The sequence below is a fragment of the Bufo bufo genome, chromosome 8 (assembly GCF_905171765.1).
Source record: "Bufo bufo chromosome 8, aBufBuf1.1, whole genome shotgun sequence".
NCBI lineage: Eukaryota > Metazoa > Chordata > Amphibia > Anura > Bufonidae > Bufo > Bufo bufo.
Genome location: NC_053396.1, coordinates 177,360,282 through 177,386,510, shown reverse-complemented (window position 1 = coordinate 177,386,510; position 26,229 = coordinate 177,360,282). Strand labels below are relative to the sequence as shown.

The 26,229-nt window shown below is 44.8% G+C and overlaps 1 protein-coding gene across 5 annotated transcripts in view; it reads right to left on the bottom strand.

The window, feature by feature from the left end:
- DMPK (DM1 protein kinase) overlaps positions 1 to 15,889 on the bottom strand; it is a 33,324-nt gene extending 17,435 nt beyond the window's left edge. For 4 of the 5 annotated variants that reach the window (XR_005780745.1, XR_005780744.1, XM_040442417.1 and 1 more), the window contains exons 1-2: positions 15,092 to 15,634; positions 8,136 to 8,227 (exon numbers count right to left, since the gene is read on the bottom strand). Coding sequence is in view for 3 of the 5 variants with exons in the window: in XM_040442417.1 (XP_040298351.1) it covers positions 8,136 to 8,227; positions 15,092 to 15,224 (225 nt within the window). In the remaining 2 variants the exon portion in view is untranslated. Of the gene's footprint in view, positions 1 to 8,135; positions 8,228 to 15,091; positions 15,635 to 15,758 lie in introns of those variants that run through there. The other variant, XM_040442416.1, reaches the window with a different exon arrangement.
- Positions 15,890 to 26,229: the final 10,340 nt, after the last annotated feature.

The window sequence follows — 26,229 nt, the reverse complement described above, 5'->3', positions numbered from 1 at the left end:
ATTGAACAGATGATCGGGGTAAGAAAAATTAAATGCTTAGTAACAGATAATTAAAGGTCACAAGAACTGTTCAGAGGATATTTTAGGACTTATCCTCGTCCAGCTGACAACTGATCCGAAAATCATGGACAGCCACATTTTTTTTAAAGGTGTTGTCCAAGTTATTTTAATTTTATTTTTATTGATGACATCATTTCAATGGGGCGGCTTTCTCCTATACACTTGCATAGGAACAAGCCATCCCATTGAAATTAATGGGACAGATTAGGTGTAATCACACCTGCTCACCACTGCTCTTTAGAAGGAGGAATAATACCCAGATCTCCAACCAAAGCTTTTTATCCAGCCAAGTCAGTTCTTTCTGCTCTGCACTGATGAGGGACAATCAACTGCAGAAACAGCTGTCTCCAGATGAGGTACTGGATTAGCTATAATCGTAACTTATGTCTCAAGGCCTGTTTAAAAGTTTGACCATTGACTTAGGATAGCTACCTTCCAACTGGTGGCTCCAGAGGCTCTGGCTTCTTTTCTGTTTTGGAAAGAGAGTTAACTTGCATACCTTTTTCCCAGAGGAGCATTGCATGGCTATAAAGCGCCTTCCACCTAGCAGGAGCTCTCCACAAGAAAATTAGCACTACTCAGATCCCCAACAAAGGCCTCTCGCCTTTCTGATCTCCACTGATGAGGGGCAATCACCCTGAAACCGTTGTCTGCAGATGAGGTACTGGGTTAGCTATACTCCTAATATATGTCTCAAGGCCTGTTTAAAGGTCGACCACTGACTTATAGGATAGCTACCTTCCAACTGGTAACTCCAAAGGCTCAGCCTTCTTTTCAGTCTTGGAAAGAGAGTCAATTGGCATACCTTTTTCCCAGGGGAGCACTGCACGCCTATAAGGCTCCTTCCATGTAACAGGTGCTCCCCACAAGAAGAATAGATTCCAGACAAAGGCCTTTCACCCAGACAAGTCAGTTCTATACTCTGCACTAAAAATGGGCAATCAACAGCACTCTGCAAATGAAGTACTGGCTTGGTGATAATCCTAAATTATGTCTCAAGGTCTAAATATGCCATTTGGGTCGAAAACCACACACATTACACAAAGATCAGTTGAACCCAAAAATCTTGGCAGGTCAGCTGACAATCTATCACGTATATAAAAAAAAAAAAACATGTGCATCATAAAATGTATATCTAAAAATATTATCTTTATTTAATTCATTGGTAGCAGACAATAAAAGCTTTATCAAAAAGCTATGATAAAACATTAATCACAAAGAAGACTGGGCCCCGACCACCCCATAATACATGTGTCATAACGCAGGATACAATCCAATGATGCATACACAATAATTGTCAAGTTAATATACGGTATATAGAAAGTATCCACAGGATGCCAAATAGGCATAAATTGTATAAACATTCATAAATTACAACAAACAGAGATAAATCCATACCCATAAGTGAGAGGGGTCCAGCGTCCACCCCGACGCGCGTTTCAGCTACCAAGCCTTTAACTGGAGGAGGAGATAAGCTGCCAACAGAGGCAGAGGTGTCTGACAGTGTCTTAGTCTCCTTTCCCCATTAAAATAAACATGCATGCCTAGCTGAGCTAAATGTGTGCATGCCTATGGTGGACCCCTGAGAAACAGCTGTCAGATGAGTGTTCGGCTAGGAGGTGTTTCATGTGTGTGTGGTCACCTTGAAAAAACTAAGATTAGTTACTAGGGCTACACCACCATTTTTTTTACTAAGCAATACAGGCCTAGTAGCTGTGGCCTATAAGAGGGAACGATGGGGCAGGGAGACCTCTCCTGTGCCCCGCAGCAGCATTCGACTGTATCTCAGTTCTGAGGACAGCAATACAGTTGGATATAGAGAGATGATCGCTTCCACAATGGGAGTGCTCATTACTTAATAGTACCGGCGCCCACTGCATTTCTTAAGGTGGTGCTTCCTAAGGTGATTGTCTCACATCGCCTCATTGACGGTGCGCGCCCCTGCTCTTAGGATTTCTACTTTAAGGGTTTATTCAAATGCAGCCATTTTTACAACAGTTCCATTCATCTGAATGGGGGTAATTTCCATGGCAATTCTATGGATTTCTCTGAGCCCCATTCAGATGACTGGGACAGTTGCAGAAATTTCTGCAACAAATCTGCTATGTATCAATATACCATCAGTCCTATACACTTCACACCATAGTCAAGTTGGCAGGGTTTTGGTTTTTCTCTTTTATAGGTTATTTAGCATGCTGACTAATATTATAACGTTTGTGCCAAGCCAAAATTAGAATGTTAAACTACGACACTATTTAGGAAATTCCCTTGTAAAGACTTGTCCTACTATTTCTGGCTTTATGAGATTATACATGGATTTAACATGTAGCTTCGCTTACTGAACGCAGTCAAAGGCATGAAAAAAAAACAACAGCAAACCCTGAAAATCGTAATCTTGTGTCCTGTGCGAATGGGATTATATGAAATCACCTTCAATACTCTGCAAAATCTATCTGATGCTGTAAATTACAGCGAGAACCACGTTATGAGGAAACAGGTACAACTACCCCAAAAGTGAACAATACCGCCACCCTCGAATTTGGTTGAAAATCTGCCTACGTATAGTCAGGTAATGATGCTGTGCTTTGGTAATATTTTGCCCATATTTCTAGGGACTGCCCAACAGTGGCGTACATAGAGAAGTAAGGGCCCCATAGCAAGTATTAAACCAGGTCCCCCACACAGGACAGAAGGGTTTCCACCTAAACCCCTTTCAATGATCCTTGGACCATTTTTTCCACTGCCTTGTTTGCTAAATGTTGTTCCTTTAGAGGGCAGAGTCCTGACCAAGTTTTCACCTCCAGTAGAAGAGGAGATAATCCCAATTAAGACTGGGCCCCGTCTTTCCCTGGGCCCCATAGCAGTCGCATGCTCTGCCGCTATGGTAGTTACGCCGCTGCTGCCCAATCCTAGTTCCATTCTGAAGGAGCAGGTACAATATAATCTGGCTAAATTATGTTTGAATTTGCCCTTAGACCCTTTGTTGTATCTCCAAGGTTTTCTTTGTGTTTCATCCGGTGCTTTTTTGCCAGATCAGAGACACATACCGTCATGTTCATATAGCGCCTCTCGATGAATTTAACCCAAAGACGCAGTAATCAGCATATGGCGCAAGCTTTTGAATGGTAAAAGAAAAGGCCATCAATATAAATCCTGGACAAACCAACCCTTAGGCCTCAGGCACACAACCGTATTTTGGCTCTGCTTCAGAGTGACAAAAATAGAACATGTCCTATTCTTGTCCATTTTTGCGGACAAGGGTAGGACATTTCTATAGAAGGAAGAAAGAAAGTGGCAGCACGCACACGGCCGGGGTCTGCGGTTTCCGGACCACAAAATGGATACGGTCGTGCGCATGAAGCCTCAGAAAGCTGTTGGCTGAATTCTCATTGTTCCTCTATACCCCCTCCCCATACACATGGCAGATTGTCCATAGACCCTACAGGGAAGTTTCCTCGTGGGCTGATGCCTAGGAAGGCCACCCAAGCCCTCCTCATGGCCGCCAGCCAGGTATATAAAGATCTGATTCTCTCCTACGCAAGTAGGAAGGCAGCTGCAGGTCCCCATGACATCCTCAGGACAGTGACACAGTTGAATACTGTGGGGCAGGTGGCGGTATTTTGTGCTGCACTGTGGTATTTGGCTCAGCAGGGGTGGTATATTGCTCTACCCTATGGTACTGCTGGCCATCCTTACATATGTTGGCCCTGCCTAATTATGTTGCGCCACCTTCTGTCAATTTGGACCTGCCTGCACATGGGGCCACTTTTACCTTTTTTTCCAGGGCCACTTTTAGTTCCCAGTCCGCCCTTGACACTCGGTTCGGCTGAACTAGCATGTGATGTCAATGGAGAGAATGAAATAAGCCTCTGGCAGACATCTCTAGCAGTGAGCTATCTCCCAGGAGAAAAAATGATTGAAATCGAAAACGCCCAATCATCTGTTGGCAAAGAGTCATGAAAGACAGATATTTGATGGTCGGCGGGAGAGTGCATCTAATGTGTATGGGCGCCATAATAACAGATCATAAAATACAATTATGAGAATTCACGTGGATTTACTGTACACAAATATCCTGTCTACGCCGTAATTATTAATACTCAAACATTGACGCTATTTGATATTGTTTAAGTTACAGCCTGTGTTATTACTCAGAGCTGCATTCGTAATTCTGCAAACTTCAGAGCTGAAAACTCCCAGCATTTCCTTGCTGGCTCCATGTCTGCGTTCTAAAAACAATGTAGGAATCTGCATACGAATCTGATGTTGAGAAGAAAAAAAAGAAGTGCCCCACTGGATTATAAACTGTATGGCTGTTTGCAATAATAACCAGCAGGATTGTGAATGCAGCTCTGGACTATATTACAGGCTGTAACTCAGGATCTAGGCAAGAAAAGTCTTAAAGGGGTTTTCCGTATCTGATCGGTGGGGATCGGACACCCGGGACTCTTGCTGATCAGCTGGCAGTAGCGCTGCGGCCTCCTTACAGCTCACCAAGCACAGCGCCGTAGATTGAATAGTAGCTGCGCTTGGTATCGCGCTCAGCCCTATTCACTTCTATGGGGCTGAGCCGCGCCTAGGCCATGACGTGTCATCACTGGCCTAGGCAAAACTGTGAGACGGCCACGGATCTACTGCGGTGCCTTCTCAAACAGCAGGTGTCGGAACCCCACCAATCAGATACTGATGACCTATTCAAGTCATCTCAGGAAAACCTCTTTAAAGACTTATATTGGCATGATTCACTGTCCCTGAATAAATCCCTGTAGCTTTACATGTTGGCAAAGTGACCAACCATATATCTGATTTCAGTACCTGGGGTTAATAAATCCACAGACCCGACCACATGATGTCTATACATGAAACCTCTGCAGTGGGCCTGTTAACCCAATACATGGCCACCAATATTGCTACCCATACAGATAAACCAAGATCCATATTCCTATGACATATATGGTCGTGGGAAAAACTGCATTGACCTAGATCTTGAAAAAAACTAACCATACCTGTCTAACGTCTAATGGAAAGCTTTTATTCCAATCCGGTACAAACAACAGGACTTTATTTTTTAATCCCCGGTTCCATTCCTGCATAATATGTTCATCCTTTAGGTCATGACCCCACACGCCATGCAAACCATAGGCTGGTCAGGAATCCTAGGACTTGCAGTTCCTCAGCATCTAGAGAGCCCGAGTCCATGCCTTTCTCAGCTAACATATATTTCTGACCATACATGTTGAGAACATGTCTTTATAAATGGCAACAAATTTGGCAAAGATGATCCATGCCTCCCAAAATATCCTTTCTGTCTTGGAAAACAAAGAGCCATCCATGATTTCCCCCGTTCAGGACCTCCATTTATTAGCCATAGCAAAGAACATTCAAAGAGCATCTCTCTCTCTCTCTCTTAGGAGGACCTGACACATTCCATTTACTTCAACAGTATCTGTCTCCTCTCCTGACATGTCTGTTTTAGTGACTACTTGCATCCCCCCTGTAATAACAATTCTGGAGCATCTATTCCTATGACTCTATGATGTGCCATTCCTGTGTTATTCCTGCTAGAAGTTATGAATGAATTGCCAGCAGTTTGCAATGAGGGTCCAGATGGGTGTTACCAGTTGGGGGTGGGTCCCTGCACAGTCTGACACTGGCAGCACTGACTGGGCAATGTCAGACTGTGCAGGGACACACCCCCTTCTGGTAACACCTATCTGGACCTTCATTGTAAACTGCCAGCAATTCATTCAGGAATAATAGAGGAATGGCATAATATAGAATCATAAGAATAGATGCTCTAGAATTGTTATTACACGGGGGACGCAAGTAGTTACTAAAACAGACATGTCAGGAGAGGTGACAGCTCCTCTTTAAATGGGAACAATGCAGTGCTTCTTTCCTCCTGTGACGGCGCTGCAGGGATTCCAGCTTATGGCTGATATTGTAAGGGGACCCTTCTAGCAGGAAGAGATTTCCCAAAGTGGACAACCCTTTTAAACCCCTTGGGCTAGTTTCACATCTGCGGCAGCAATTCCGAAATCTCCAGATCCGGCTCTGCCAGATGCAACCGGAATGCCCACCGGTCCGATTAACTATGAGTACAATAGAAACTGCTGCACGCCGCGGTTTGTGTCCGGCCAATTTCCGACGTTCTCTACTGGAGCTGGCGGTTGGATCACAATGCTGCAGATGTGAAACTAGCCTAAATGAACGGGCCTGAAAACAACTTACTGACCAGCAAAGTTTTTCAGTTTATTCCTCTATGCATTTCAGCTGCCTTTTCCTTTGATGTGGCAGGCTGAGGGCTTGTTTTATGTAGGGGAAAATATTATAATTTTTTTGCAGATGTTCAGTACATTACGGTGTCATTTATAATTTTTTATTTTTTTTTGCTGCGTACCTATATAAAAAAAATTTTGTCGTCTTTTTTGTTTTTTTTACATCATTCATGTTCAGATTTTTTTTTTTGGGGGGGAGGGTGCGGTGATAGGACAACACTATTATGCCCCAAGGGCAGGCTTACTGCGCAGAGGACCTCAGGGCTGACTGTGGATGGCTCCCCCAGCCGCTGATCGGGTCACTGGGAAACCCGGTGACCCCATTGGAGGTGGAGTCCCCTTTGATCATGCGGCGGTATGGACCATAGCATGATCAATGGGTTAACAGCCGAGGTCGGAAATACCTCCAATCCTGGTTGTGAAGCACTGGGTGTGCTGGGATCCCAGGCTGTTTGTTTGTAACAGCCGCTTCTTCGCTGTAGAGCGCTCCAGCTGCTTTTAAACCCTTCTCATCTACAGGAACGAACGCCATAACACACCACTGCAAAAGCAAGGGATTTTTTACAGAATTTCATCCTTCCTCTTCGTCCGCTTGCTAGCTGCATTCAAATGCAGCAGTGATCAGTGATGTATGGGGATAAACGATCGCTACTACTACGGTCATTTGTCCCCATACACTTACCCTGTTTACATAGGCCGATATGCTGCCAGCAAACGAGAATATTTGGTGCCGCATGAAAGATGCAATTAGCTCATTTGTCAGATGATCAGCAGCCCATTTACCCGATTTTCAGGAACGAGCATTGGTAGGAACGTTTGTTCCCAATATTTGCCCCGATCCTCTTCCTTTGTAAAAGGGCTCTAAGTCCACACAGAGTTGATCTCTCCAAAAATCGATCCCTTGCTACATCAAAAGTGCAGTGAAAATACGCAGCATGCTCGTTTTTTCCATGCAGTTCGTGAAATTTCATCCACTTGAGGTGTGCAGTAATCCGCTGCAGATTTTACTTGAGCAAATTACAAAGAAAGCTGCATGAAATCCCCCTTGAAATCTGTAATGGTGGCCATAAAATTTTCATCTAGATCTCTGAAAAAAAGGATAGAACTACTAAATTGGATTTTTTGTTTTTTTTGCATGAAACGGCGAGACAACACAAGGACTCATTTTAGGGGGAAATACCTTTGAAAACACATATTCAGAACAAATCCCAATGCAATGACCTTATATTTAGGTTGTAACATACTTTAACAAACTATGGCTGGACTAACTTACTAGGTGATCACAGCATCCTGTGGTGAGGACAAACTACACTCATAACGGCGTCCAGAGAACAGGTTTCATGAGGTCCAGCAGTGGACAACCCTGGGGAGTTCATAGGCTTTGCTCCATCCAGGGAAAAGTTTCATATTTTAGCCTTCGCCCTGTTTCTAAATCCCCTGAGCGGGTGGCTTGCTGGCTCCCTCCTGACATCCAGGGCACATGACCCAGCAGACACCCCTAGGATAACCCAATGAAAAGTTGGTAGTAGCCATCATTTAGATAGTTTGAGGGGGGGGGAAGTCCTTACACAAATATCTTAATTATTAGTCCTCATGGATTATAGGAGATTGAAAAGGACATGCACAAGTCCTATATAACTAAGCAAGAGCTCGGAGAACCACTTCATTTGGTGAGTCAAATGTATCTCCGTCCAATGTTTCTCCATTCTTCTAGAACATTTTCTTCACACCAGTGTTAATCTTTAGACCCGGATTAGCCATTAGACAGATATCATATATATGAAGCTCAGCTCTTACCTCACTGAATGCTCCCTGTCCAATCACTTTAATGATGTCAAAGTCACTTCTTTTCATCCTCTGCTCCCGTATGTTCTGGACTAATGGCTCAGCTACCGAAAAAAGAAATGTGTATGTTATATGAAGGGGTTATAGTTGGACATCTGAAGATAGCATCTTTCACATGTACAGATATTGGTATATATTGTTTATGTCTGGATTTTGAAGAATTCTACTAAGCACAACAAGACATACTGAGATAACGCACTCTCTACTATACAACATGAGAATATTAGCGGTCACCAAGAAGTTCTGCTGACATAGAAACCAGAGTGTTATCATAGAGGTCAAGAAATTCTGAGATGACCTTCTGTCATGGTGAAAGGAACTTTCATTAGTCAATGGAATACGCTTCATCAGCAGGGGCGGATCGGGAACCTAAAGTGGCCCTGGAAAAAAAATACCTAAAAGTGGCCTCATGTTGTAGGAGGATCTAAATTAAGACAGGGCAACCTTAGGAGAGGGTTCAGCAATACCATAGTGCAAAATACCACATACCATAGTGCCTCCCAATATATTGCCACAAAAGCTGTCCCTGAGTTGGCCATCAATAGAGGCCATTTTCTCTCCTCCTCTACCAGTTGTCTCTGATTAAGATATGTGGCAGTGGGCTGAGATGGAGGCGAGATGCGGGACATAGTTGAATTCAGGAGGGCATGACGCTGGCCGGGTACATGAGTACCTGATCCTCACAGAGTTAATTACCTCTGATAGCTTATTATGTACTCAGAGATGTGGGCTTGGGCATCGGCCCACTGGGAAATTTCCCTGTAAGGTCTATGGCCAATCCGCCCTGTTCATCAGTACAATGAGATCTCTTGTTCAGCCAGGGTTGAGAGAGTCAGAACTTTGGATCTTTTCTGAAAGTTGTATGCAAGTTATTGACTCTTACATAGGTCTTCTAAAGTGACAGCCATTTGCATTGCAGCACCTGAGGACGGAAAACAGTCAAGGTGTCCTAATCCCGAGGGAGAAACTGGATGGGGAAATACTTCAAACTTCAGTAATAGCAGGTCCTTTAATATTTTTCAGCAGATGGTGCATTATCTGCTATAGTGAACGCATACTAGTGAGTCTTATGTATAAAACAATTTAAAGGGGTTGTCCCACAAAAAACATTCTAAATTTTTTAAAGGCAGCACCTGGATCTGATGACTTGTAATTACATGTAATTAAAATTTTGTATAGCCATTGAGTTATTCAATAAAATCTTTCTGTAGAGCATCATCTGCTGTTTTTTCTGTTTTCTAATTTCTCTGTCCACTTCACTGAGGTGGTTGCACATGCTCAGTTCCAACTTTCAGCTGCCACCAGCCATATCTACAGTTGTAAGCGGTGACCGCAACAGGGAGAGAGTTGCAGAATTAAGGACACATCCACTGAACTGTAAAAGTAGAGAACTGCAGCAGAAAGGACATGCCTCACAAGAAAGTATACGCACCCTGAGCTGCCAGCTTAAAATAAATGCAACGGAGCAATCAATGGTGAGATCTCTGGATCCATGTGAGGTACAGGGCTGGTTCTAGTTTTGTTAGAAATACATTGTCATGAACTATGTGATGTCTGATTTTCATTTTTTACATTAACCATAGGATAACTCCTGATTCTCCTGATCATTGGACCTAGTGGTACCAAAGCAATAAGAAATAAAGGTGCTTATCTGGGGACTTTCTACAGACATGGCAACGGCATGTATGATAAGTATGTTTAGTAGTTTGCCCTTGCATGGACCTCCAGATACAATTAAGTTTAAGGCCGGCCATACACATGGCTGGCTAGAAGCTTATTCAGTTTACTGCTATTCCTCCTGACTCCTCCATCTACATGAATGCTTGGCTTGGCCCAGCACACATATGTTCTCAACAGTGAGTGGGTATTTACGTGCTGCCCAACACATCGGGTGGCAGCTTATCTTCCCTGAGAACAACAGGATCCTACATGAGGAAATCTAACTGCCCAACCCTTCTCTTGGAAGACCCCCATACGGTCGGCTGGTCCCGCTGATATGAGTGAGGATGGTCAACAATAATCTAATTTTATCAAGCCCCAATTGTTTCTAGTAAAGAGATGGAGCCGAGATACCATATAGGTATCACATTTTATCCCCACAAGGGTGGACTGGCCGTAGACCAGGGAAATTTCCTGGTGGCCCATCACACAGGGGGCCACCGAAGCCCTGCTCTTTGCCGTTGGCCAGATACATAATTAGTTCTCAGCGGTTTAACTTTGTGAGAATCAGGTACTCATGTACCCGGCCAGCGACCGCACATGAATTCCTGAATTCAACAGCTGTATCCCGCGTATCATCTCCTAAGTCCACGCACTGGAGGAGGGGGTCAGAAAATGGCAGCTATTGATGGTCACCACAGAGGGACAGTTATTGCGCTGCACTGTGGTATATGGTTCTGCTGGGACTGTATTTTGTGCTACAGTATTGCTAATCCCGCCTACTTGTGTTAACCCACTTTCTGTTGATTTGGACCTGCCTACCATATGAGGCTACTTTTAGTTTTTATCCAGGGCCACTTTAAGTTCCCAGTCTGCCCCTGTGTCCCTATATCTGTATACCAAAAAAGTATATGGTAGCATAACCATAACCATAACCAGGCTTCTACTGTATAACAGTATACTTCAACTGTACTGCCACAACGTGATGTGCACAAAGCCATGCCAAAAGTGAAACAGTGAAGAAGATTGTGGACATTGGACAGAATGTAAAAACAACTGTAGAGAAACACTGGATGTAGAACTAGAGGAGATAATACATGGATGAAGAAGAAGGCTTTAAATACAGTGGTGTACCTGACATTTAAGCAGATCACGTAACTGCAATAGGACATGTGAGGTGCTGAACTCCTGTTCCCTACGAAGAATCAATGCACTTTTTGACAGCTACTACTAGGTGGATCTTAGTGCAGACTGATTACTTACAGCTTCTATTACATTCAATGGCAACTATATATTTTCCTATGCACTGAGCTCCCCCTAGTGGTGGCTGCAGGCACATAGTTTGTTTTTTTATATACTGTGTGAAGGCAAGCAGCAGATTTATCAGTGTATTTATGCCAGTTGTCTGATGTAATTACATTGAGAAATATGGTGGTTAAGATAATTGTCGTATTTATGAAGCACCTGTTCCACTATTTCTAACCTAGAAGTCAAGTAAAGTGAGTGAGGCAGAGGGCAATTTTTATTATTATAATTTTTTATGATTAAAAATGTCTTTTAAATTTAAAATTGTCACAAGTTTGTACTTTGCGTTGTCTGGGAGTATTTGACACATACTTGGTGGCTGAAGCAAGAGGGAGCTCATACTAAGTTTTGCTATAGGGCCCTAAAAGATCTGTTTACGCCCCTGTCTAGAAGCATTGCCATACAGAGGCACCTAAGGTTTAGTGTGTCACCATACTCGATCCTTGCACAGAACACAGAATAAAGCCAGATGAAAAATGGATAAGCTCAAAACGAGGGCCAGGTAGCATGTAATGCTTTCCATACAGATTAGATGGTGGGATTGGCCAGCTATCTAATGCATATTAGGGTGTCCTGACTTTCCCCAGAAGGATCATGTTGGGGCAAAGGAGGATCAGGCTGTTGGATTTGAACATGGCCAATCCCTCGGTTCTCAAGACCTGTTCTCAAGGCAGAGGGTTACTCCCTTTTCCCCATATAGCTGTGCATGCAAAGCTGCCTGGCAGGAGTATAGCTATAGGGGGAGCGGCTGCTTTGGGGCCAGAGCTCAGAAGGGGCCCCTCCAGGAGGAGGACTAAAAGATTTTATCAGGGTCCATTCAACAATATTATACAATTACATTATTTGCAACGACATGACATACAGTATAGAAAACGGATGGAGCGGGTCTTAGAGGGAGCAATGTTGACGAGCTGCAGGAGTGAGGGTTGCACGGGAGGAGGAGGTTGCGAAGTTGCTGAGGGGGGCACTGTTCAAAAATTTGCTGTGGGGCCCAGTCATTTTTTAGTTACGCCACTGACTGCCGCCTGGACCAAGTTCGACCAACAGCTATATAAAATGTATGGGCAACCTAAGAGCAGACCTTTTGCGATATGGTTATTACAGGTAAAACACATTTTCTTATGACATTTCACCTCTAAAAACCAACTTATGGCATAGCAACACTGCAGTAAAACATGGAGTTACCAAGAGACACAATATTACATGTGAACTGTCTCAAGCATTTGAGGTCCCTATGCCCAAGGTCGGACTGGCCCACCAGTGTACCAGTGATCCTCTGGTGGGTCCAGGCACTGATGCAATAATGGACCCCAAAGATCCAGGAGAAAAAAAGAAAACATTTGGAGCTGCCTTTGGAGATAATCATGTACCACGTTCTTTGATTCTTTGAATGGGTTGTTTGAGATTTTAATATTTATCAATATTAGATATGGGGGGGGGGGGGGGGGGTCCGACACCAGGAACCCCCAATGATCAGCTGTTTGAGGAGGCCACTGCGCTCTTGTGACTACCAAAGCCTCCTCGCAGCTTACCAAGCACAGCGCCGTCCATTGCATAGCAGCCGTACTTTGTATAGCAGCTAAACCCCATTCCCTTGAATGGGATTAAGTTGCGCCTAGGCCATGTAGTTGATGACTGATGAAGACTGTGACGTCACTGGCCTAGGAAGAGGAAATGAAGCGCCGCAGCCTCTTCAAACAGCTGATTGGTGGGGATGCTGGGTGTTGGATCACCACTGATCTGATATTGATGATCTATCCTGAGGAAACCTATTAAACATTAATAGTGACACCTGAGTTGGGCCCTAAGAATAATTTCCTCTGGTAGGCCCAAGAAACCCCAGTCCAGCACTGCGCACTCCACCAAATTTAAGGATTTACACAAAAACCTCCAGGTCTTATAAGGGACATGTCATAAAATTATTTTACAGTAAAACCCCTTTAAAGAGGAGACACCAAATCCAAAAGGGAATAAGAACGATAAAAGAAACATTAGAGGTAAAGCCATGTTCTAAAGGTTTAGCAGTTACTGCACCAGACGAGGCAGATTATTACAATGATTTAGCTCTTTTGCCATTCCTATCCACAGGAAACATGTTTCGTGGCCCCACTAGAGTCACACATAACATTGCGAGCCCAGTGCCAAGTCGTTTCATATGAGATACTGAAGAATGGCATGATGTGTCTGCTGCCAAGTTATTCTCCTCTTGTCTTGCAAAGTCCATCCTTGAGCTGATCAGCTGAGTCATGGCTGTCAAGCTGTCAACCACAGCCTTTTCATTAGGTTTGTCAGAGAGCATGCCCATAACAATCAGTCTGCTGGGGTAAAGCCTTAAATACCATGATTAAACCATTATTTTAAGCTTGGGGCAAAATAAGTTTCTATGTAAAGCTTTTGACGCATCTCAAGACCATGCCTTAAGAAGAGATCAGTCTTGAGAATTAGCATTTCAACCCATTTACACTTTGCTTGTGCTAATGATCTTGAAATGTTATCACAGTGTAACCCTGATCCTAATGTGACAGACAAGTGCTCAGATCCTGACCACCGGTTAGCTTGACCACCGAATGTCCACAGTAGACCACCCAACCACATGAACAGGACTAGCCTTTTCTTACTTCTTGCATACTGAGGTCAATGTCAAATGTCAAGAGGTACAACCAGTAAATTAAGTGGAGGATCAGAGTGGTCTAGGCCATGAACCTACTTAGGAGTTCATGACAAGCTGAGATAACAATACATGTCTAAAGATAGAGAGTGCATGTAACCAAGCCTGGTGCAGTAATGCCAGATGGTGGTCCTCATGGAGCTAGTGTAAAATATTAATAATTGGAGTCAGGGATGCAGTTATTGATCGGATCGGGGAAAGGGGCAATAAGTGCAATATGCCCGGGGAGGGATAAGGGACCACTGGGTGTGGGGACAGCGGTATGAGCACTTAGTCCAGGGGGGAGAAATGTAAGACCTCTTCCTTATATGGCCTGTGTCAGTCGGTGCTCTTACAGACTCCACATATGGTTAATGTAATAGTGTTACCTCCCCGTCTGGGGAATTAACTCATTCCCACTCCCTTGGAGACCGAGACGGCATGGTCACCTCTATCTGAGGATCTATCAGTTTATATAGTTCCCAGAATAGGGAGTCGGGGAGCAAGCCATTAATCTCTCATCTCTTACAAGGAGATGGGTTTACTCATGAGGAAAACTCCCGTCATTGTCGATCTGCAATGAGGAACATGCCGTTTCATTCGTCCAAATCGGTCTACAAGTGGAGAGAAGACTCCTAGTAGGTGTATTCGCTGGCAGGTGGAGGTACTCTTTTGCATTCTTTGGCCTACTGTCATAGCATAGGGATCAACTCCCAGGAGGCTTTTGGCATAAAGAACTAGAAGAACGCTCCAAAGTACCGTCTAATTGTGCCAACATTAAGAACATGTAGACCACCCTCTGTTTCTTCTCCCCTGTGGAAGGTGTGCCAGACCAAGAAACCTAAACTTTAGCAGTACGGTCACATAAACCTGGCTGTTACCCTTCTACGTTAGGAAGGAGCTCTGATTGTGTCAATCCGTAGAGCAGCCAGATATGTATCTATAATTACAGGGCGTTCTGCTGCAGACACTGGCACTCCCTGTGTTGTGAACCAACCCTTCCAGTCAGACTAGTGTGAGCATAAACACCTACAGTACATATAATATACCGTATAGATCTGGACACTATTGAAATAGGTTACAAAACAGCTTTCAGTCTAAAAGAACATTCCGAAAAATGATTACACGTCTACGATCTTTTATTTCATATGAATACAAAAATGAGTGAAGCCATGTGATTCATAATTCCCAACAACTTGAAATCACAATTCGCAAGTCAACTTCGGCATTTTTTTTTTTTTATTGTCGACAACGCTACGGCCTAAAAACGTAAACACAAATAATAGAAGGCACTCACCCCAGTGTAGAAAATCTGCTATATGGGTCTCACTGACCAATGGCGATGTGACCAACTCGTGACACACGCAGAGCAGGAGGTCCAGTAGAGCATCTAGACTCAGGAGAGCTGGTGGCAGGAGTGTATGCTCCATCCTGTGAGTGGGGTTACTCGATGTTCACGGCCACCTGTCCATGTCACAGCTGCTGACGGCTCTTCTTGTGCCCATGAATTCTACAGATCTGGCTAAATATTATAAGAAACCATAATCAACGTGCTATATGAACTTCTAACCTGGAGAATGATGGACTTTAGTTCCTGTACGTCGTCTTCTATCTCTGAAGAATGCTAATAGACAATCTAACTTCTTCTCATGGCTACAAGCTAATACTTTTTCTTAGCTTTAGCGGCAAGCATTATGAACTTCTTGGGCAATGCAATGTAGTAAGTTCTTGCGAGTTCTGCATCTGAAACTTCACACCCCCTGCCCTTTGCTGCTCTTCTGATCTAGCAGGTTCTCTCCCACCTTATTCCTTTACTTGGCGATCCTCATTCTCCGCTTCTCTCTCCCTATCCTCTAGATTCTGTTTTCTGTCCCACCCTTTTTCTCCCTCCTTCCTGTCACTATCCAACCCCCCCTTCTCCACCTCCCTTGTCCCTTTAACTCCTACAAGCTTGAATTACTCACTTCTTTTTCTCGAAGTCAGACTCATTCTCTCTCAAGTTCGTTTCTGTCATGCCCAATCAGGTTTTTCTAGTCATCTATTCTCCAGTCTTCTCTCGCTGCTGCATCCTTCTCCTTATCCTTCATTCCCTTCTTCTTGTTGCATCTTATCACAGACCTGATGTTCTCCATCTGCTCTTAGAACTTTCTGCTTCAGATTTGATCCCTTTGGTCCCCCCTCTGACTTTCCTTTTGCCATTTTCTTGAAGGTGCTCTCCACTGTGAACTCTCTCTTAACAATAAGCTAATCACAAAATGTCTCCCAGCAATTAGCTGCAAGTTTTTAAAAGGCATCTGTCAGCAGATTTGTACCTATGGCACTGACTGACCTGTTACATGTGCGCTTGGCAGCTGAAGGCATCTGTGTTGGTCCCATGTTCATATGTGTCTGCATTGCTGAGAAAAATTATGCTTTAATATATGCAAATGAGCCTCTAGGAGCAACGGGGGCGTTCCCATTACACCTAGAGGCTCAGCTCTCTCTAAAACTGCCGCACTCTCTGCACTTTGATTGACAGGGCCAGGCAGTGAAGACATCATCATACCTGGTTCTGTCAATCAAAGTGCACAGGATGCGACAGTTGCAGAGAGAGTAGAGCCTCCAGGTGTAATGGTAACGCCCCCGTTGCTCCTAGAAGGCTCATTTGCATATATTAATACAGTATTTTTCTCAGCAATGTGGGCACATATGAACACGGAACCAACACAGATGTCTTCAGCTGCCAAGTGCCCATGTAACAGGTCAGCTAGTTTCTTTTAGGCAGCTTTTGACACTAAAAGCTTGGAAGGGGATTTTATCATTTCCAGTGATTTTGGTGTTAGTTTTAAGTCTTTCTTCGCTTTTTGAAGTAGCGCCAAATTTACAAATGCAATGTGGTGCACGCCTGTGTCTGTAAAAGTATACCAGGGGATTGCCTGGCTTGGAGATGCAAATTTTTCCCCACTTTTTAAAAAGTCGCACATCATAAATTAGACTTAGGCCTCATGCACACGACTGTTGTTCTGGTCCGCATCCGAGCCGCAGTTTTTGCGGCTCGGGTGCGGACCCATTCACTTCAATGGGGCCGCAAAGGATGTGGACAGCATTCCGTTGCTTCGTTCCGTGACTCTGCAAAAAAAATATAACATGTCCTATTCTTGTCCGTTTTGCGGACAAGAATAGGCATTTCTACAATGGGCCGCCTGTTCCGTTCCGCAAATTGCGGAAGGCACATGGCCGGCTGACATGTTTTGCGGATCTGCAATTTGCAGACCGCAAAAAACGGAACGGTCATGTGCAGGAGACATTAAAGGTGTTCTAATCTGAAATCCTGACTACTTTTCACACCACTTCTAAGGGCTCATGCACATGAGTGTAAGCGCCTATATAGCGGGTCCGCAATAAAAGGGCACAGTGCGTATGATTGCTATGGGGCCCAGAGCAAGAGGGGGCCCAGTCTTAGTTGGGATCATCTCCTCTTCTACTGGGGGTGAAAACTTGGTCAGGACTCTACCTTCTAAAGGAACAACTTTTAGCAAATGAGGCAGTGGAAAAATTGCAGAAACCCTTCTGTCCTGTGTGGGGGGCCTGGTTTGAGCCTTGCTATGGGGCCCTTACTTCTCTATGTACGCCATTGCTCCGCACCACAAAAAAATAGAACACGTTCTATCTTTTTGCAGTGCGGACCGTATATTGCAGATCGCAGATCCATTCAAGTCGTTGGGTCCGCTTCCACAAACAGCGTGCACCCAGCCGATGCCCGTGCATTGCGGACCGCTTTTTGGGGTCCTCAGCATGGCCATGGGGCACACACGCTCATGTGCATGAGCCCCAACAGTGGTGAGGCTCACCAAATGTTACAGGTGGGCATCACTTGCGCCAATTTTTATGCCACAAAACTGGCATAGTAGATTTGATAAAATCCCCTCCAAATTTCCACCACATGAATACTGCCAGGCAAGGTGAAGGGATTTTTAAAAAATAAACTAAAAAGAGACATCCAGCGCAGCGCTCCACCTTCAGCACCAAGCTCCCTTGTCCTACGATTCTGGTCCCCGCTGGGTTGGAAGTCTGATGTGCCATCTACAGGTCACCGCTGTCAAAGATCCATGGTCTCAGCATTCATATGCTTTACCTGCACGTGTCCCCACTGAGGCCGTCAGCCTGTAGACAGCATCTCACACTTCTGGTCCAACGGGGACCAGAAGCAGAGAAGGGAGCTCCGCATCGGAAGCAGTGTGCTGGTGACAAGTGAAGGGTTTTAACCCTGCCTGACAAGATCAATAAGGAATCCTAGTCTTGGAGAGCCCATTTTTATGCACTTATTTCTCCCAATACAATATTCATGCCATCAGTTTCCCTTTTAATTCTTGACCTATTTCCATTCTGTGTGTTCCGGGTCTTTGCATGTCCCTGAGGAATAGTTCACACTCCCATTATCTGAAGCTGACATTTTTTTATATGTATATTTTTTTTTATTTTGAGAGATGTTTAGACACCTTTAGGCCTCTTTCACACGAGAGTTACGGATTCTCCCATGGTCTGTTCAGGAAAAAAAACTGATGGTTTTATACACAAATTCAGTCAGTTTTGCCGGCGAGTGCATTCAGAGTGTCAGTTTTTTCCTGCGCAGGTGCAATCAGTTTTTGATGAGTTTTTTTTACATGCTTGAAAAAAAGCTGAAGAATAACAATCTACATCTCCTGGCATTGTATGCTGATACAACCGAGGCGCCTTTGACTTTTATGGAACCAGAGCGGCGTGAAAAAACGCACAATATAGAGCATGCTGCGATTTTCATGTAACGCAGAAACGATGAGTGAAAACCAGAAATGAATGGGTCAGGATTCAGTGCGGGTGCAATGCGTTCAATTCATACTTTGCACCTGTACTGAAAACTCGCTTGTGTGAAAAGGGGCCTTAAAGGTTTTTTTTTTTAACTGATGTCCTATAGGTCATCAGTATCTGATCGATGGAGATCCCCGGGATCCCTGCTGATCGGCTGTTTGAGAAGGCAGCAGCACCACGGCCTTCTCACAGCTTAGGCTACTTTCACACTGGCGTTTTGAATTCCGTTTGCGAGATCCGTTTCAGGGATCTCACAAACGATTCAAAACGGATCAGTTCAGCCCCAATGCATTCTGAATGGATAAGGATCCGTTCAGAATGCATCAGTTTGGCTCCGTTCAGTCGCCATTCCGCTCTGGAGGCGGACACCAAAACGCTGCTTGCAGCCTGGCCGTGCGGAGCCAAACGGATCCATCCTGACTTACAATGTAAGTCAATGGGGACGGATCCGTTTTCACTGACACAATATGGTGCAATTGAAAACGGATCCGTCCCCCATTGACTTTCAATGTAAGTCAAAACAGATCCGTTTTGACTTGGACTTTTTTTTAAAAAGAATAATGCAAACGGATCCGTTCTGAACGGATACAAGCGTTTGCATTTATAGGCGCGGATCCGTCTGTGCAGATACAAGACGGATCCGCACCTAACGCAGGTGTGAAAGTAGCCTTAGCCTAGGCCATGTGAAGTCACAGTCATCTGTTACATGGCCTAAGTGCAGCTCAGCTCCGTAGAAGTGAAAGGGACTGAGCGTGATACCAAGCACAGCGCTGTGTAAGGCTACATGCACACGACCGTATGTGTTTTGCGGTCCGCAAAAAAAAAGGATGACTTTCCGTATGGCATCCTTTTTTTTTTTGCGGATCCATTGTAATAATGCCTATCCTTGTCCGCAAACTAGAAAAAAATAGGACATGACCTATTTTTTTTGCGGAGCAACGGAACGGACATACTGATGCGGACAGCACACGGTGCATCCTATCCGCAAAAAAAAAACGGAACGGACACGGAAACAAAATACGGTCGTGTGCATGAGGCCTGAAAGGGTAGTGGCGCTCAGAGAAACAAACAGCCGATTGGTGGGCGCCCCCGGGTGTTGGACTCTCCACCAATCAGAGGTAATCAGTTAAAAAAAATATTTTTTTAGAAAAGCCTTTTAAAAGGTCAGTTTGAGGGCCATATTTTTCCTGATAAAAAAGGAATGCTGATTTGCTTTTCATCAGTCCTTACAAGTGCACCCCGTTCCATACCTCCCCTCCTTAGTTTACATTCCCTATACTCTGCCTTCACCTCTTAAATCTTACTTCTATACACCTTCATAAATGTGCCAACATGGAAAACGCTTATCGCTCTCTCTTTAAAAGCCCATTAAACCTAAAGTCTGTAACTTATAAAATGTTCCGAGATGTGGGAGACAAGGCTGGGATCACCGGAGTCGGACAGTAAATCCACTGACGAACAGGTTGGCTGATACCAGGAAACACTAGCTTGTAGGCTGACGAGACTAGATGCGCTGCACTGCGATCTCAGGTGCGCCTCTACCTGCCCCCCGGTGCAGCGGTACAGGAGCTGTAAAGGGAGGTGCAGCAGCTGTTGTGAAACCATAGCAGGCAGATAGATGTGCAGATATAGATAGAAATCTCATTCTTTCCATCTCTCGCTCCCTATTCATAAGTTCCACGCGCTCTAAATATAAACATCCGAAAAACTCTCTGCACAGGAATGTAACCAAACATAGTGCAGATCAGCGCACATCGTTTAACCCTCCCTGCCAGGCAGGCACCAACTCTGGACGCTGCAGACACAGCTGGCGGAACGTTTAACCCTTGCCGACATGCCGTCCAACATGAGCCTATTGGCTCAAGTTATGCAAAAAAAAAAAACAACAAAAAACTGGCAGAGCAGACAACTTGCAAAGGCTCCAAAGTAAATGATTAAGCCCTTGCCAGAATCAGCGCCATGCCCACAGAGAACTGGCAGCGTGCCAGGGAACCGAATTAAACTTAGCCCCATGCAATACGAAGACGGTTCAGCACAGTCATTTGTGAATGTTGGAATGAGCGTCATCCAGCTGACGGATCTCTACCGCGCCGTAGGCAACGATGGGCATTTGGTCCTAGCAAAGGGTCGCTTATCCAGACAGCTCATCGGAAATACTTGTGGGATTTCTATATATAACCGTGATCTATCCAGAAAGCTCTGCAGAGTATCCGCCCGACTCCTGCAGAACGTTCACCTGTTCTCTCGCTGTGGTTTCAACAGAGAGAAATCTGCATTTAAATTGTCAGATGCCAGAACGAGATAGCGTAACAAATCTGTCATCGGTTCACGGAAAGCCGGTGCTGCAGGTTGGATCTTGAACATATAAGAAAAACCTCAGAGTCAATGCGCCACCGTAAAGGGGTTTGTAAACCTCATCGTCTCCTCTTCTAGAACCGACTGATTGCAGCAAAAAATTAAGAAAAAAAAATTCAAGCAATTTTGCAAAACTATCGTTTTGTGTATGGTCAGGATGTAACTATGGAGAAACACAAGGCTGCGCGGCTGGCTGAAGAGGAATTATCGGTGACGCTACTTCATTCCCATAGTGGTTTGTACCCCATTAGATACTTCTTATGCCTATGTTCTACATTGCGTGTTTTTCACACAGCCCGGGCTCCATAGAAATGAAGCTTGGAGCTTGCATGAAAAACGGAAGGCATCCAGATACAATGGGGGAGATATATCAAGACTGACGGATCCATCCATCATGTAGAAAAGAAGATGGCTTCGGCAGCATTCCGCAATATCAAAAATACTTTAATCGTACCTCCAGACACAGATGGCAACGAACGTTTCGACTGTGTAACAGTCTTTGTCAAGCCTAATGACACAAAATCTGATAGGCATATATATACCCCCCTCATATAAAATACACACCCCGTTACATCATTAGTGCAGATCACTACACAATAGGATACACATGTTCATACTTTAACTCACAGCTAACGACATGTCCAACGAACTCGTGTAGTTCTCCTCGGCGTTCCCTTATCTGTAATGCGCAGTCGCGTCTCAACCCATCTAAAACCCGGAAGTATCATACGTCGCCATGGCGCCCGGAGGCGCACGTGTCTCTAGCCAATGAGCTGCCAGAGGGCCTCACTGACGTCACAGACTGCGCGTCAACCTCGTAACACTCACCCAAGAGCGCACATCCGTGCGTCGATGGCGTGGGTCACATGAGGTACGCAGCCAGTAACAACATCGCGCAGGTACCGGCGCCATGACAACGAAGACGCCACGATCCACGCTGCTTACTGTGGAGTAAATATGTGCTATCCGTATCCAAAATGAACTGGTTTGTGCAACATATAGACAACACAGATAATAGCCCGATTACAGAGGGACATCAAGCCGGACTGTACATATTCATGATCATAACAGGTATAGGGCAAAAACATATCATAGCAAGTACAGATAGCAATACTAACAGTGTATCCCATGTATACTTCACATATGGATCATCATCATAGCACTTTGACATATAAATTTGGGGACCAATCCCCCGGTGGATGCGCTACATATAGGTTAAAATCATAATGTCCCTATACTAAGAGGACAAAACAATGACACACATCAATCGATGGATGAGACATTGAACTCTAGATTCAAACCAAAGGGTTGAAGGGACCTAAGGGTATGGATCCATTTAAGTTCCTTTTTCCTCAGGATTCCCTTCCTGTCCCCACCCCTTCTCAAATATCCCACGCTATCAATAGCCCGAAATCTCAATTGATTGATAGAATGTTTGCAATCAATGAAGTGTTTGGCAACCGGTTTGTCGAGTGCACCTGTTCTTATTGTACTTTTATGTTTATTAATTCTTTCCCTCAATTCCATCGTAGTCTCCCCCACATAGATCAAGCTACATGGGCACTGTATCATGTAAACCACATCTGTGGACTTACATGTATAGTGACCCTTGATTTTGAACCGTTTACCACTATAGGGATGTGTAAAACCGTCGCCTTTCATGATGCCACCACAGTTGCAACAGGAAAGGCAAGGGAAATTACCATTCCTCATTGGTGCTAGTCTTTTCTGTCTTTCGATGTCCTTACCCCCTATATCCGCTTTCACCAATCTATCCCGTAGGTTGGGGCTCCGTTTGTATGCCATCATTGGGGGAACTGAAAATTCAGTGACTGTAGGCAATCCTTTCTGCAGGATCTGCCATTCCTGACGTAGGATGGTGGCTATATTGCCGCTATCACTCCCAAAGATGGATACAAATGGAATTCGGGGGGTCTCATGTTTCTGTGGTTTCTTTACCAAAGTGGAACAACGTTCCATAGATGTAATCCTATGCTTGGTACGGTTAATCAATTTGGTGGGATAACCTCTCTTACTAAACTTATCGCACATCTCATCAACTCTGAATTCAAAGAGGGTGTCATCTGATACGATGCGACGTACTCTAAGTAATTGACTCCACGGAAGGGAGCTTACCATATTCTGAGGGTGACTACTGTCATACATTAACAAGGTGTTCTTGTCTGTAGGTTTTTGGAAGAGATCAGTACAGATCCTTCCATTGAGCACCTGAACTCGGACGTCAAGGAACTGCAGCTCACGGGCAGAATGCATCACGGTGAACTGCAGGTCCCGGACCCCAGAGTTCAGGTGCGCATGGAACTCATCCAACTCGGGCACAGTCCCCGTCCAAATCAAGAACCTATCTCAAGATGAGAGGCGGGCTGTTCTTGAACTGGAACACAACAAGCAATTGACGATCAAGCCAGCTGACAAGGGGGGCGCCGTGGTCGTGATGGACACCTGTAAATATATTGACGAGATCAAAAGACAGGTAGGAGATATTAATGTCTATGAGATGTTGGGCAAGGATCCGAGGTGGGACATAGCAGATATCATAGGGGTGTTATTGGATGAGGCTCTTAGTCAAGGAGTCATTGACGATGAACTAAACAGCTTTCTGCGGGTGAGCCATCCGATCACCCCTGTGATATATGTATTACCAAAGATCCACAAGAGTCTTGTGGATCCCCCTGGCCGACCTATAGTGTCGGGCAGGGGTTCCATCTTTAATCCTGTATCCATCTTTTTGGACAAAGTGTTGCGGATCCACGCGACCACGGCTCCCTCCTATATCAGTGATACTGGCCATTTCTTGACAAAGCTGAATTCACTTGATTTGCCGGCGGAGTTTTTGCTTGTGAGTTTTGATGTTGTATCCCTGTATACATCCATTGATCACTCTTATGGTCTAAATGTCGTCGATGTGGCCCTGGCCGGCACAGGGCTCTCTCCTGGGGCGCGCCGGCTGATCCTCGCCCTCCTGGAGGTGGTCCTGAGGAGGAATTATTTTCTCTTCGGGGACACCTTCTACCAGCAAAAGCGGGGTGTGGCGATGGGGTCCAATGTGGCCCCCACCTACGCAAACATCTTCATGGCGGAGGTGGAGGATCGGCTGGTGTATCACTCCACATTTTTTGAGAGAGTCCTGTGCTGGTGGCGCTACATCGACGACATTTTCTTGATTTGGACGGGGACTGTGCCCGAGTTGGATGAGTTCCATGCGCACCTGAACTCTGGGGTCCGGGACCTGCAGTTCACCGTGATGCATTCTGCCCGTGAGCTGCAGTTCCTTGACGTCCGAGTTCAGGTGCTCAATGGAAGGATCTGTACTGATCTCTTCCAAAAACCTACAGACAAGAACACCTTGTTAATGTATGACAGTAGTCACCCTCAGAATATGGTAAGCTCCCTTCCGTGGAGTCAATTACTTAGAGTACGTCGCATCGTATCAGATGACACCCTCTTTGAATTCAGAGTTGATGAGATGTGCGATAAGTTTAGTAAGAGAGGTTATCCCACCAAATTGATTAACCGTACCAAGCATAGGATTACATCTATGGAACGTTGTTCCACTTTGGTAAAGAAACCACAGAAACATGAGACCCCCCGAATTCCATTTGTATCCATCTTTGGGAGTGATAGCGGCAATATAGCCACCATCCTACGTCAGGAATGGCAGATCCTGCAGAAAGGATTGCCTACAGTCACTGAATTTTCAGTTCCCCCAATGATGGCATACAAACGGAGCCCCAACCTACGGGATAGATTGGTGAAAGCGGATATAGGGGGTAAGGACATCGAAAGACAGAAAAGACTAGCACCAATGAGGAATGGTAATTTCCCTTGCCTTTCCTGTTGCAACTGTGGTGGCATCATGAAAGGCGACGGTTTTACACATCCCTATAGTGGTAAACGGTTCAAAATCAAGGGTCACTATACATGTAAGTCCACAGATGTGGTTTACATGATACAGTGCCCATGTAGCTTGATCTATGTGGGGGAGACTACGATGGAATTGAGGGAAAGAATTAATAAACATAAAAGTACAATAAGAACAGGTGCACTCGACAAACCGGTTGCCAAACACTTCATTGATTGCAAACATTCTATCAATCAATTGAGATTTCGGGCTATTGATAGCGTGGGATATTTGAGAAGGGGTGGGGACAGGAAGGGAATCCTGAGGAAAAAGGAACTTAAATGGATCCATACCCTTAGGTCCCTTCAACCCTTTGGTTTGAATCTAGAGTTCAATGTCTCATCCATCGATTGATGTGTGTCATTGTTTTGTCCTCTTAGTATAGGGACATTATGATTTTAACCTATATGTAGCGCATCCACCGGGGGATTGGTCCCCAAATTTATATGTCAAAGTGCTATGATGATGATCCATATGTGAAGTATACATGGGATACACTGTTAGTATTGCTATCTGTACTTGCTATGATATGTTTTTGCCCTATACCTGTTATGATCATGAATATGTACAGTCCGGCTTGATGTCCCTCTGTAATCGGGCTATTATCTGTGTTGTCTATATGTTGCACAAACCAGTTCATTTTGGATACGGATAGCACATATTTACTCCACAGTAAGCAGCGTGGATCGTGGCGTCTTCGTTGTCATGGCGCCGGTACCTGCGCGATGTTGTTACTGGCTGCGTACCTCATGTGACCCACGCCATCGACGCACGGATGTGCGCTCTTGGGTGAGTGTTACGAGGTTGACGCGCAGTCTGTGACGTCAGTGAGGCCCTCTGGCAGCTCATTGGCTAGAGACACGTGCGCCTCCGGGCGCCATGGCGACGTATGATACTTCCGGGTTTTAGATGGGTTGAGACGCGACTGCGCATTACAGATAAGGGAACGCCGAGGAGAACTACACGAGTTCGTTGGACATGTCGTTAGCTGTGAGTTAAAGTATGAACATGTGTATCCTATTGTGTAGTGATCTGCACTAATGATGTAACGGGGTGTGTATTTTATATGAGGGGGGTATATATATGCCTATCAGATTTTGTGTCATTAGGCTTGACAAAGACTGTTACACAGTCGAAACGTTCGTTGCCATCTGTGTCTGGAGGTACGATTAAAGTATTTTTGATATTGCGGAATGCTGCCGAAGCCATCTTCTTTTCTACACGTATACGATTTGGCCTGATGGATCAAGGGCCTACGGTTAGGCTGCTGCATTGACATAGACGCATTATCCTGAGACCGCACAGTGCTGCTTCTACACTACTATTTGGAT